At 43.0% G+C, this 12134-nt stretch overlaps 1 protein-coding gene across 4 annotated transcripts in view; it reads left to right on the forward strand.

Annotated features, from left to right (window-relative positions):
- The first annotated feature begins 264 nt into the window (after window positions 1–264).
- Window positions 265–12134, forward strand: part of OTUD4 (OTU deubiquitinase 4) — a 51350-nt gene continuing 39480 nt past the window's right edge. The window contains exons 1-4 of one of the 4 annotated variants that reach the window (XM_075929877.1): window positions 265–451; window positions 2224–2715; window positions 3624–3707; window positions 8477–8527. In XM_075929877.1, the coding sequence (XP_075785992.1) occupies window positions 2551–2715; window positions 3624–3707; window positions 8477–8527 (300 nt within the window). In that variant the 5' untranslated portion in view covers window positions 265–451; window positions 2224–2550. The other 3 variants (XM_075929876.1, XM_075929874.1, XM_075929875.1) reach the window with 3 other exon arrangements.

The raw sequence follows: 12134 nt of genomic DNA on the forward strand, positions 1-12134 counted from the left end.
GTGAAACGTGCCCATGTAAACAGCAGCAGGACGATAGCCCCACGCCAGCGACTAATCCTGCCCTGAAAGCCAGGGCAGCTACCGCACTGGAGCGCCTCAGACAGACCCCTGAGACCAGCTGCACGCTCCGGACTGTACCATTTAGCTGCTTCCGTGGGGGGTGCATGTGAGACACCCCTTTCCTGACGCGTGTATGGGAACAACTCGATTTGCCACCGCGCCCGTAGAGCACAAAAAATATCTCCCCTCTCCTCGCGCATGGTGCAAGCCACGGCTCCTCGCACGGGTGTGGCCGGTGGAACAAACCAACAGCAAGCGACGGGGGTGGCGGCAGCATCATAGGAAGGCGACGCGGGAGATTGAAGTGCCTGCGCCGCCGCTGGCCAGGGGCCCTCGCGAGGTGAGGAGGAGGAAGGGAGAGTCCGAGCCTGCTGCGCCCGCCCCTCTCTCGGTAAGTGCCAGTCACTGCGCAGGGGCAATTCAGGGGGAGGGCGCTGGAGTCAGCGCCTCGCCCGCCGGCTCCCCGCAGCTGGGCCGCCCCCCGCTCGCAGGCGGGTCGTGCTGGGTGAGCGCGGCCAGAGCCCCGCAGTGACACACACGCTACCCCCCCGGGCCCAGGCCCAACATCGCTGCCTTGCCCGGCCCTCGCCGCCGCGCTAAGGGCGCGCCCGGCCTCAGCCCCTGGAAATCGTTGCGGGCGGCCAGAGGCCCAGCACGGAGCTGCGTTTGGGGGGGAGCGGAGGCTGAAGCGGGTGGCTTTTGCCCGGTCTGACAATAAATCTGGAGCGTGTGTGTGTTTGTGTCTTTTTTTTGGGGGGGGGGGGAGTTCACGGCGTTTCAGCAGGCGCTGTGTTCCCCGCCCTCCTGTGTGTGCGCTTTACTTGGGCGATCCAGCGTTAAGTTCGCGCTGTGTTCCAGCTGCGGGGCGGCGGGGCTGCTTACCGCGCGTATTGGCCTTGGTGCCTAGTTTCTGATGGACTAAAAAAGGAAATAAGTGAACTTTGCTTGCAAGGGAAACTGGTGTGAGTGTCCCGCTCAGTGTATCTACCTAGCACAACTGATGTACGTCTCGCCTCGCTTGTGACTCCCCCCCCTCCTCCTGTCTGTCGGCTCTCCTCCCCCATAACTCTTCTCACAGTAGTTACTGGTCTCCCAATCACTTCACTGTGGTTGTCTGGGATTTGCCTTTCCTTAAAGCAACACTGAAATGTCTGGCTAAAAACACTTCAGCGGAAAGATAAAAAGGACACCAGTTCCTGGAAGAATGCTAAATGAAAAGTGAGACGCTGCCAAGAAACGTTATGGGGTGAGGAGGGGTTGTATTTGCTAGGTCTCCAAGCAGTTTAAAGTTTGAGCTAGCAATAAAAGCAAAAATGCAACGTGCCTTATGGTAAAGGACGAACTGTTTTTTCCACTGCTTTTTGAGAGCACCATACGTGGACTGGCTGTAATCATGGGCATTACAGGTTAACTAGTTCTACACTGCTTACTGGATAACTGTACCACCTTGAACAAGCTGTAGAACCGGAAAGTGACCTTTTCAGTTGTCTTGCTTCTGATCTGAAGGCGGTTTAAAAACAACTTGTGAAATGCCCCATGAAAAGTAAGCCATTCAGTTTAGCGGAGGAACTGTAGCCTGCTTGTATGGCGACAACGCCAGAACTAATGATTGCATTTCTCATTGGCTCAATAATAATCGTGTCCATGGAAGTCCCAGCAGCGCTTTTGCTATAAAAGCCAAGACATGAACTAGTTAAGGCAAAAAGCCCGTGTGCTACAAAATGTAGGCGTTCCCTCTTATTTTGAGCTATAAAGCAGCACTAATGTAGGAGGAGCAACAAAAAGAATCGAAACCTGAACTGCACCATAAATTGGCAATTTGCTAGACCTGATACTGGAGTCCTAACCTGTTAAGTATTTAGAAAGGCGGCGGCAGTGTAAGTAGTTCGTTTTGAAACTTTAGTTCACTCACTGTCGTAAGCGTTTTGCCTCGGATAACGTGGAGACAGCACGGTATGTCAGGACTGTGTGCTCATGGTTCGTACAGAGCACGTCCCTTCTATCCTCTTCCTATAGGAGCCCCCACCGCTTCCTGTTTCTCTAGAACTACATCTCCCAGTAATATCTCTGGCATCGAGTTGAAAGTGAAAACAAACTTTAGGTTACCATTTCTTGGCAGTAGTAGCAGCACATGTCCTTTCTCTTCTGTTTTCCGCTTTACAGCTTGGGTGTGTACAAGAGAAGCCATCAATACTCATCGTCCTGAAGAAGGGGTCGGAGCCGGACCCCTCGGATTATTTTCCGAGAACAGCTGTCGGGCCCTCTTGAGAGGCCAGAAATCGACTCTTTTAAAGAGCTAATAATCCAAATTATGCAGTAAAAATCCGTCCATGAGTCTCACGTGAAATTTGACAACGTAAGGCCAGCTGGTGTTCCTGCTGCTGCCCCGATTGCTGAAGAAGGAAGTACATTTCATTCCCAAGAGCTGTTGTCGTAGCCATGTGGGGCTAGGAGAGGAGCAGTGATTCTTTACGGTATTAAGCAGTAAATATGGAGGCTGCCTGCAAATCAGATGGCGGGGAGCAGAGTCATCCTCGTAGCAGCGTGGAAGCGCCTGGGGACGCTTCTATGGACAGCTACCTGCGATCTCAGGGTTTATATAGAAAGCGGGTTGCCAAGGATGGATCCTGTCTTTTCAGGGCTGTAGCTGAGCAGGTAAGTAGTTTATTTAATTGAAGTAACCAGCAGTACTTGCACGTAAACGCTGGCGATAGCTGGGGGGTGGGGCGGAGGATGGATCTCATTAGTGAGTGTTAATAAGGATGAAAAACAAGGGAGTGAGGATTAAAAAAACGTTGTCTGTGTCAAGGGGAAAGCACCACATCTCAGGGAGGTTAGAGTCTGACATACTGGCATGTGTGCACACTCCTCGTGTTCCATCTAGGGACTTTAGGTTGAAGTTTTGAACTTCCCAGTCTCAGAAAAGGATTTTTTAGTGCAAAATTAGCACAAACTGGGAATAGTCACCTTGTATAAAAACCATCCAGGAAACAACTTTAAAGCCTTTCCCTGCTTTAGATTGTGAATGAGTTTGCTGAAGCTTTTGAGTAAGATAATGATATTCATGTCATGTCTCCCCCCCCCCCCCCCAACCTATTTTGAAAAAAGAAAAGTGTCTTAAGTACAAATAAACTGCTGTGGTAGGACTAATGCTTCAGATTCTGACCTAGGTCTCCTCACTTTGAGTGGTATTGTTACATTGATCACATTTCTCTTCCACTAACTAAAATTATAGACTAAATTCTTTGTTCAAAGTTATTCTGGTGATGGGAGTTTTCTTCTAAGGTGGTGATACTGGAAAAGGGGGAAACAAAGTCTGATGGACTGTTGCTATGCTGTCAGTTCTGCTAAGAAATGCGTTGTACGGTTTGACTTAAATCTAATTTTAAGTAATATTCATACAGTTGTCTGTTTTGAAATATTCATCCAAAATTCATTTAAAAATGGGATTCTTTCCAAGCTTACATTAAACTGATATTCATTAAATCATCCAACCATTAATTTCCACGGAGATTAAGAAATCACAGCTCTTCTCTTAATTCCCCCTCCCCCTCCTTCTATAGGTGTTACACTCACAATCTCGCCATGTTGATGTTAGGAATGCCTGTATAAATTATCTTCGGAAAAACAGAGAAAAATTTGAAGCGGTAAGTAAATGCCAATTTTTTCCTAAGCATTAACTTTGTTTCCTTTCCTAGGTCTGTACTGCTATTTGTAGCAGGGTTTTTAATACCTAGGTCCAACTTAAGTAGGTGTTTAAAGCAAGTGACTCTAAAAAGGAATTGCAGCTTGTTCACTATGTTGGGTGAAAAGTATAGTCCATGCCAATTACTAAGCTTCACTACTAAATTTTAAATCAGTATACCACCATTTTATCGAAGACAAAAGCATTAATAAAACATCAGGAGAGAGGAATGATCAGTTATCCCAGGGGTGGCCAGCCCATGGCTCGCGAGCCACATGTGGCTCTTCACCCCTCAAAGTGCAGCTTGCGAAGCCTCCCCCCATGGCTTGTGAAACTATCCCATGCACCCCTACAAATGGTCCCCAGCTCCCTGTGCTTATCGGGTGCAGAGGAGCCATCTGGAGCAGCAAAATGGTGTTGGCAAGATGGTGGTGGCTGACGGGAGCCTGATGTGGCCAAAAAGCCTAACTGGTGGTTTTTAAAGGGGCAGTGTCGTCCCGTTCACCCCCCTCCCCCAAAACTCTGGTGCGGCTCTTCACATTTTTTCTGCCGCTGTTTCGGCTCTCTCTCTCTCTTCGTTCAATGGGTTGGCTATGCCTGAGTTATCCTGACTTGTCATGCAGGCAGGTTGGATCTGGTTAATGTTCTGCGTTTACCTCTGCCTCCCCTTTATGTATACTCCATTATACCTTGTCTTGTAACATAATTCAGACACAAATTATAAAACTACTTTATCTTTAAATATTCTAAATACAATGATTTATATATGACAATATAACTGACCTCAAACCCTTCCAATGCATTATTCCACTAAAACTCTAATTGGTATCTCTTATCTGTGTCCGGTTTATAAAAAAAAAAAAAAAAAATGCTGCTCTCTTCCTTACTCAAGCCAACCATCTTTTCAATGCTTTCATGTGTTCTATTATTTCTTAAAACAGTTGTCTTATTCTTGTATATCTGCTTCTTGTGCTCTTGAAGTTGCTATTTTTCTCAATTGATATCGATCTTTCCTAGCCTGTCTTATTAGGCAGATCTGCACTTGGCTAGTAAATCATACATTTGTCTGGTTTGCTTTGCTTTATCATCTACACAGACCAAGAATCCTTTGCCGATAAGACACAAACCATGTTTGTAATTTTTTCATTTGAAGTTTTATTAGCAAATTGAGAGAGCTGTGTCAACAAAACACAAAGCAGAAAACATTTTCTTGTAATACTGTTAAATATATAATCTGTACTTTTTTAACATTGTTTTATACATATTGTTACAGCTAGTAACTAGACCCCATGAGCTTGTTGGAAGATCTACATTTCTTGGAATGTGCTCTCCCACCCTTTATATGTACACACCATACTAAAATAGAAAAGCTATTGAGTCCTATGTTTCCTGTGGTATTACTCCAAACTCTTACTAGATTGCTAAGTAATATCCTTTTACTGGATATCAGTCATAATATAATTATTATGTAAGTAACTTCTCACATTTTTGCTTTAGACTTTTACCATAAATAAGAGTGCGACTTGACTAATAAGGAATCATTGATATTAATGGATTAAGTGATTTTTTTTTTTTAATTATGTGGTACGATCATGTTACATGGAGTTTTTCAAACATATAAGAAATGAAGTTTCCTGGTAAGGGGTCCATTCTCTAATTCTTACAAGCAATTTATAGTTTAAAAGGAACTAGGGGGCTTGTGCCCCCTGCTTGTTACGCTCACCAACCTCTCTTGCAGGGGGTAAGAGACCTTGGCCACTGAGGGCTGGGCTACAGCGGTGCCAGCCCAGACCTCTTCTCTCTTTCCCCCCCCGCCCCCAGCTGCACCAGCCCAAGCCCCCTTCCTCCCACCCCCCACCACTTGGCCACAGCCTAACCAAACCTCCCCCTCCTGGGCTGCGTGGCGTGCCAGATCAGGCCTGGACCTGCCCCCACCCGAAGGAGCCAGGGAGGGCTGGTCTGGCAGAAGTTGGGGCCTGGAGTGGTAAGGGCAGGGGCTGGGCTTTACCTAGAATCATAGAGCTGCAAGAGACCTCAGGAAGTCATCAAGTCCAGCTCCCTGCCCAAAGCTGGACCAATACCAACTAAATCAACCCAGCCAGGGCATTGTCAAGTCGAGACTTAACCTCTAGGGATGGATATTCCACCACCTCCCTAGGTAACCTATTCCAGTGCTTCACCACTCTCCTAGTGAAATAGTTTTTCCTAGTATCCAACCTGGACCTCTCCCACCACAACTTGAGACCATTGCTCCTTGTTTGGCCATCTGTCACTACTGAGAACAGCATTTCTGCATCCTCTTTGGAACCTCCCTTCAGGAACTTGAAGGCTGCTATCCGATTCCCCTCACTCTTCTCTTCTGCAGACTAAACAAACCCAAATCCTCAGTCTCTCCTCATAGCTCATGTGCTCTAGCACCCTAATCATTTTGATGGCTCTCCACTGGACCCTCTCTAATGCGTCCACATCCTTTCTATAGTGGGGAGGGAAGAGGGGAGCAGAACTGGACACATTACTCCAGATGTGGCCTCACCAAAACCAAATAAAGAGGAATAATCACTTCTCTAGATCTGCTGGCAGTACTCCTCCTAATGCACCCTAATATGCCGTTAGCACACGGTTGACTCATAGCCAGCTTCTCATCCACTGTAATCCCCGGGTCCTTTTCTGCAGAACTGCTACTTAGCCAGTCGATCCTCAGTCTGTAACAATGTTTGGGATTCTTCTGTCCCAAGTGCAGGACCCTACACTTGTCCTTGTTGAACCTCATCAGATTTCTTTTGGCCCAAACCGCTAATCTGTCTAGGTCACTTTGGACCCTATCTCTGCTCTCCAACATATCTACCTCTTCCCCATCTGAGTCACCTGCAAACTTGCTGAGAGTGCAATCCATCCCCTCATCCAGGTCATTAATAAAGATGTTGATCAAAACCAGTCCTAGGACTGATCCTTAGAGTACTCCACTAAAAACAGACCGCCAACCTGACATCGAGCCATTGATGGCTACCCATTGGGCCCCACAGTCTAGCCAGCTTTCTATCCATCTTATAGTCCGTTTATCCAATCCATATTCCCTTAATTTGCTGGCAAGAATATTGTGGGAGACTGTATCAGAAGCTTTGCTAATGTCAAGGTCTGGCACGTCCACTGACTTCCCCATATCCACAGAGCCAGTTTACCTCATCATAGAAGCTAATCAGATTGGTCAAGCACGACTTGCCCTTTGTGAATCCACGATCACTTTTTCCCTCTTCCAAGTGCTTCAACATGGATTCCTTGAGGATCTCCTCCATGATTTTTCTTGGGACTGAGGTAAGGCTGACGGGTCTGTAGTTCCCTGGATTGTCCTTCTTCCTTTTTTAAAAATGGACATTACATTTGCATTTTTCCAGTCATCCGGGATCTCTCCTGATCTCCACGACTTTTCAAAGATAATGGCCAAAGGCTCTGCAATGACATTTGCCAGTACTCTCGGATGCATTAAATCTGCACCCATAGATTTGTGTATGTTTAACTCTTGTAAATAGTTCCTGACCTGTTCTTTCCCCACCCAGGGCTGTCGACCTCCTTCCCATACTGCGTTGCCTAGTGCATTAGTCTGGGAGCTGACCTTGTCTGTGAAGACAGAGGCAAAGAAAGCATTGAGCACTTCAGCTTTTCCCACATCATCTGTCGCTAGGTTACCTCCCTCATCCAGTAAGGGGCCCACATCCTTTCTGATCATCCTGTTATTTCTAACATGCCTCTAGAATCCTTTCTTGTTACCCGTCACATCCCTTGATAGCTGCAATTCCAATATGCTTTCACCTTCCTGATAACTCCCCTACATTCTTGAGCAATATATTTATACTCCTCCCTAGTCATCTGTCCAAGTTTCCACTTCTTGTAAGCTTCCTTTTTGTATTTAAGCTCACCAAGGATTTCCCCAGTAAGCCATGCCTACTACCCAGCCTGTGAACCCTGTGATGTGTGACCTCACTTTGTTGTCCCATAGGGGGAAAAAACCCCTTGTATAGAAAGATGACATGTCTTTGGATGTACATTCTGCAATCACAAACTTTTGAAAAAATTACGGAGCATGATTATACATCCTAGAATATTCCTACAATTGCATTTGATTATTGTACTCAAAAGTGGTATCTGGTATTTAGATGTTAGTTTATATTTGAGAAATCTTTGATAACTTTTAAGCTGATCTATTTTTTTTTTAAAAAAAAAAGGTCGGTGCAGGAACAATATATTCAGTTCATACTTTTATTTATGTGTAAAGGTCACCAGTGATAACACGTTTAAAAAAAATAAAAATAAAAAAGTTCTATTGCTTTCATTTTCAAAGAAGTACATTTTTGCTTTCTCCTATGCTACACCATGTGCTTGGGAGGTACTCTTTGCAGATAACCACAGATCATCATCATTCTTCTTCTTAAACAATCCTTAGCCAAGATCCTTATGAAGAACTTAACAATTAGGCTTTGTGCTGAAAATTTTGCCTATCCTGCTGACTAATATTGTCTCATTATTTCTTTGTACGCCTGTACCTGTCTCTCCGTATCATTCTGTTGTCTCATTTTCTGCTTAGTCTGTACTTTTTTTGGGGTAGAACCAACTTTTTGTTCTGTTTGGATAGCACCTAACATAGTGGGGTCCTGGTCTGTGGCTTCGGTTCCTACGTATTATGGCAATACAAATAAACAGTAATAATGTAGTAAACACTTGCTGTCATTTTTACAGTTTATAGAAGGGCCATTTGAAGAGTATTTAAAGTGCTTGGAAAACCCCCAGGTATGTATTACTTAATTAAATGTGAATTGTAGAATATAATTTCTATTTATTTTGTCCAACTGAAATTAGCTTAAGATACCTCAGTGAATTGAATTATATGTTATATAGAATGTGTGCACAGACACATTTGAGAGAGATTTGCACTATTTTGGAGTTTGTATTTTTGAAAATTATTTAAAAAATGATAGTTTAAAAGATCATAAAATTGCATGTGGGCAGATGCTCACTTGTTGGATTTTTCTTTTTGTGTGGTATGACAGTAGCGTATGGAAGTAGAGGAAGGGCTATGGTCTGTTGAGAATTGCAGCCAGCAACTGAACAAAACTGATCTTTTTTTTTTTTTTTTTTTTTTTTTTAAATTCTGTGGTCGTATCTGTCACTACTCCACAGTAGCATCATCAGTGGTACCAGAGTTGGCACAAGTGCTAGGTCTCTGCTTCCCACATTACTGCCTCTCTTTTGGTGGTGTGTGAAACCTATTGTGAGAGAGAGACTGCTGTTCCAGGGAGCATTAACTTACCTACATTATAATTGCCATGTTACCCTGAAAAGGAAATATATATATTTTTAAAAATGAATCACAACCGTTCTGGTTTTTGTTTTGATTTTAAAAATTCTTTCATTTCCTTATGCTAGTGCACAGACATAAAAAAATAAAATGAAACTGACAGTTTTCTTTATACATGCGTAAAGAAGTATAAATGGCAAATAAAAATCTAAATGGAAATTCTCTGTCTGTTACCTAAGGTACAGTACTAACAAAGATGGAGGAGATCTGGTTTTTGAAAATGTGTTTACTAGGAGAGCAAAACCATTGTTAAAATGTGGAAAAGAAAGTATAGGAAAAATAAAATGTGCAGTACTATGTTACTAAATCTGTTTAATAAAATATATAATCTAAAGAGATGCATATTTTTCAGTAACATGTACATCTAGCCATTTACAGAGATCCTATCTTGACCTTTCTGTCATACAAGGAAGTCGGGAGTCTGTATGGCCACCCAAGTGAACTTTTGTCTTGGCTTCTAAAAATTATTTGCAAAGGAGAAAAAAAGGCTTTGTCTCAAGTAGATAAGGCCATGAAGTAAGGATTTTTAGTTAGTGGTGGAACTATAATGATATATAGGTGCATAATTCAAACTACTAGTCTAGATATTGTGCATTGATGTAATCCATGACTTTCTCATGCATCTTACCCCTGGGTAACATGTACTCATATAAATAATGGTTTATAATAGGGCAATAGAGCACTGAGGGGAGCTATGTTGGTCACAAAATCTCTTGACATAGACAAGCCCTATCATATGTAGAAGTATCAGGAAAACGCTACCTAAAAATAAAAAGCAAATCGACCCATTTTACGTTTATAAAGAAGACACAAGGTATTACAGTAAACTTCCGATAATCCGACACCTTTAGGACCCAGAGGGTGCCAGATCATCAGATATGCCAGACTATTGGAAGGGGAGGCTATGAGGGTCTGGGGTGGAGTGGGGGGCATGTGCCCCTTGGCGCTATGGGACCAACCCGGCAGCACCCCAGCTGCTCTGTCCCGGGTTTCCCGGAGTCAGTAGTTGGTCAGTTTCGGAGCACTTCCGGGTTCCAGATGGTGCTGGACCATCAGGAGTGCCAGACCGCTGGAGTTTTACTGTACTACTATTACTCTCAAGCCTATTTTCTGAAATTTAGTTAATTAGAAATTCACCTTTTCAGCTCTCAGTTCTAAATTAATGTTTGGTTTAGTTTTATTATGCAATTAACAGACATTTAAAAAAAAGAGAGAAGAAAATCTAAAAGTTCTGTCACATCCCATGAGTTTTTGGATACTGCTTTAGGGTGATAATGAAAACAGTAGCTTTCGCTTGTTAGGGGCTTGTCTACAGTAGGAGTTTATTATTCACTGATTTAGTTTGTGTATTAAAATAACCTGCATACACCCAACACAACTCTGAAAGTATACTAATTTGTCTACTTAATACATATTCTTTAATGTACTTTGAAAGAGTTTTTAATTGTGTATTGAGTTAGTGGTTTGAATCTGGCTGTTAGTATTGACCATAGTTCTTTACCATCTGTTTGATCTTTGAGAAGCAAGATGTTAGTCTCATTCTAGATCCTAGTAGACAGGTGTGCACATAAAAATAACACAACTAGAACAATTATCATTGTTCTTTTTGGTAGTTTATGCAGATAAGCTAAGAGAGTGGGTGATCAGGGAAACTTGAACTATATCTATATGATTCTCTCTGAAATGGTCTGTCCAGTTCAGCATTGAGACATTCCCTCAGGCATTGTGAAGCTTGTGTTTGTTTTCTGTGTCTTACTTGGAATTTGATTAAACAGAAGGCTTGAATTTCAGGATAATAATTCTAGTACCTTTCCTAATAGATACATTAAAAATGAATTTTTAAAAAGTAGGTTTTGAGTGCCAGGTTCTCTGATATTACTCCTCTAAAAGAGAATCTTGGCAACCCATTTTGATTATTCCTTCAACAAATCTAGAATGAGTAAAGAGAGACATTTGAATTTATTTGGACTCAAAGACTTTTTGAGAGAGAGTTTCTTACTGGAAAACATTGTAGTGTCAGAATTGTTTCTCTGCTTTCTTTTGCACTGGGGAGGAATTATGGGAGATGTTTGTGATGGGTTCCTCCTGGGGTGCCAGCTAGAACTGGTGTACCACTGAGCCCTTAACCCACTAGCTAGGGTTCCCTTTAATACTGTACTGCTGTGACAAGCTGCAGAGTTCTCTAGTTTTGTCCCTTCAGTGGCATGCATCCAGGTAGGAACATTACCTGGCAGCAGCATATTCAGGCAGGCTTTTTAACCAGTCCTTGCTTAGGGAGGCTTCAGCTAGGGCATGTATCAGATCCTAAGATGTATACCCTTTTAGAGTGTAAACCCGAAGTTATACTGTCTTGCATTGCACAGGGAACTGCGTAAAGTAACGCCCCTCTGCGTGAAGAGGAATACGCAACAACTTTCTGCCTCAAGTTTTGGCTCCCGTACACTGGAGTGGACATTAATTGGCTATGATGTATACAGTGATGTATGTCTATCCTCTTTCCCACCTCTCAGTGGCAGTAATTAGGAAACCAAGGTCTTTCAGGCTAAAAGGCAAGACCTTTGTATTATCTAGGTCATAGTATCTTAGTGCCCATTGTATTTTAAAAAAAGAAATACCCTGAGAGAGGTCATATTGGTATGTCTACATTGCATTCCTCTTTCAAGAGAGGAATGCAAATGAGCAAAATTGCAAATGAAGCGAAGATTTGAATTTCCTGCGCTTCATTTGCATAATTGCGTCCAGGCGCTATTTTGAAATAGCATTTCTTTTTTCGAAATAGGGTATTTCAAAATAGCGTCCGGACGCAATTATGCAAATGAAGCGTGGGAAATTCAAATCTTCGCTTCATTTGCAATTTCGCTCATTTGCATTCCTCTCTCAAAAGAGGAATGCAATGTAGACATACCCTCAGAATGGGTGTTTATTTAGACCTATTTCTCTTGCACGTCCTTTTAATTTAAGACTTGCAAGGACAGTTTTAAAGGTATTGGATACAATTTTCAAAAGCACCTAATAAAAATCACCAATGAGAATTCTAGT

Source organism: Pelodiscus sinensis, chromosome 5 (genome assembly GCF_049634645.1).
Source record: "Pelodiscus sinensis isolate JC-2024 chromosome 5, ASM4963464v1, whole genome shotgun sequence".
NCBI classification, from domain to species: domain Eukaryota; kingdom Metazoa; phylum Chordata; order Testudines; family Trionychidae; genus Pelodiscus; species Pelodiscus sinensis.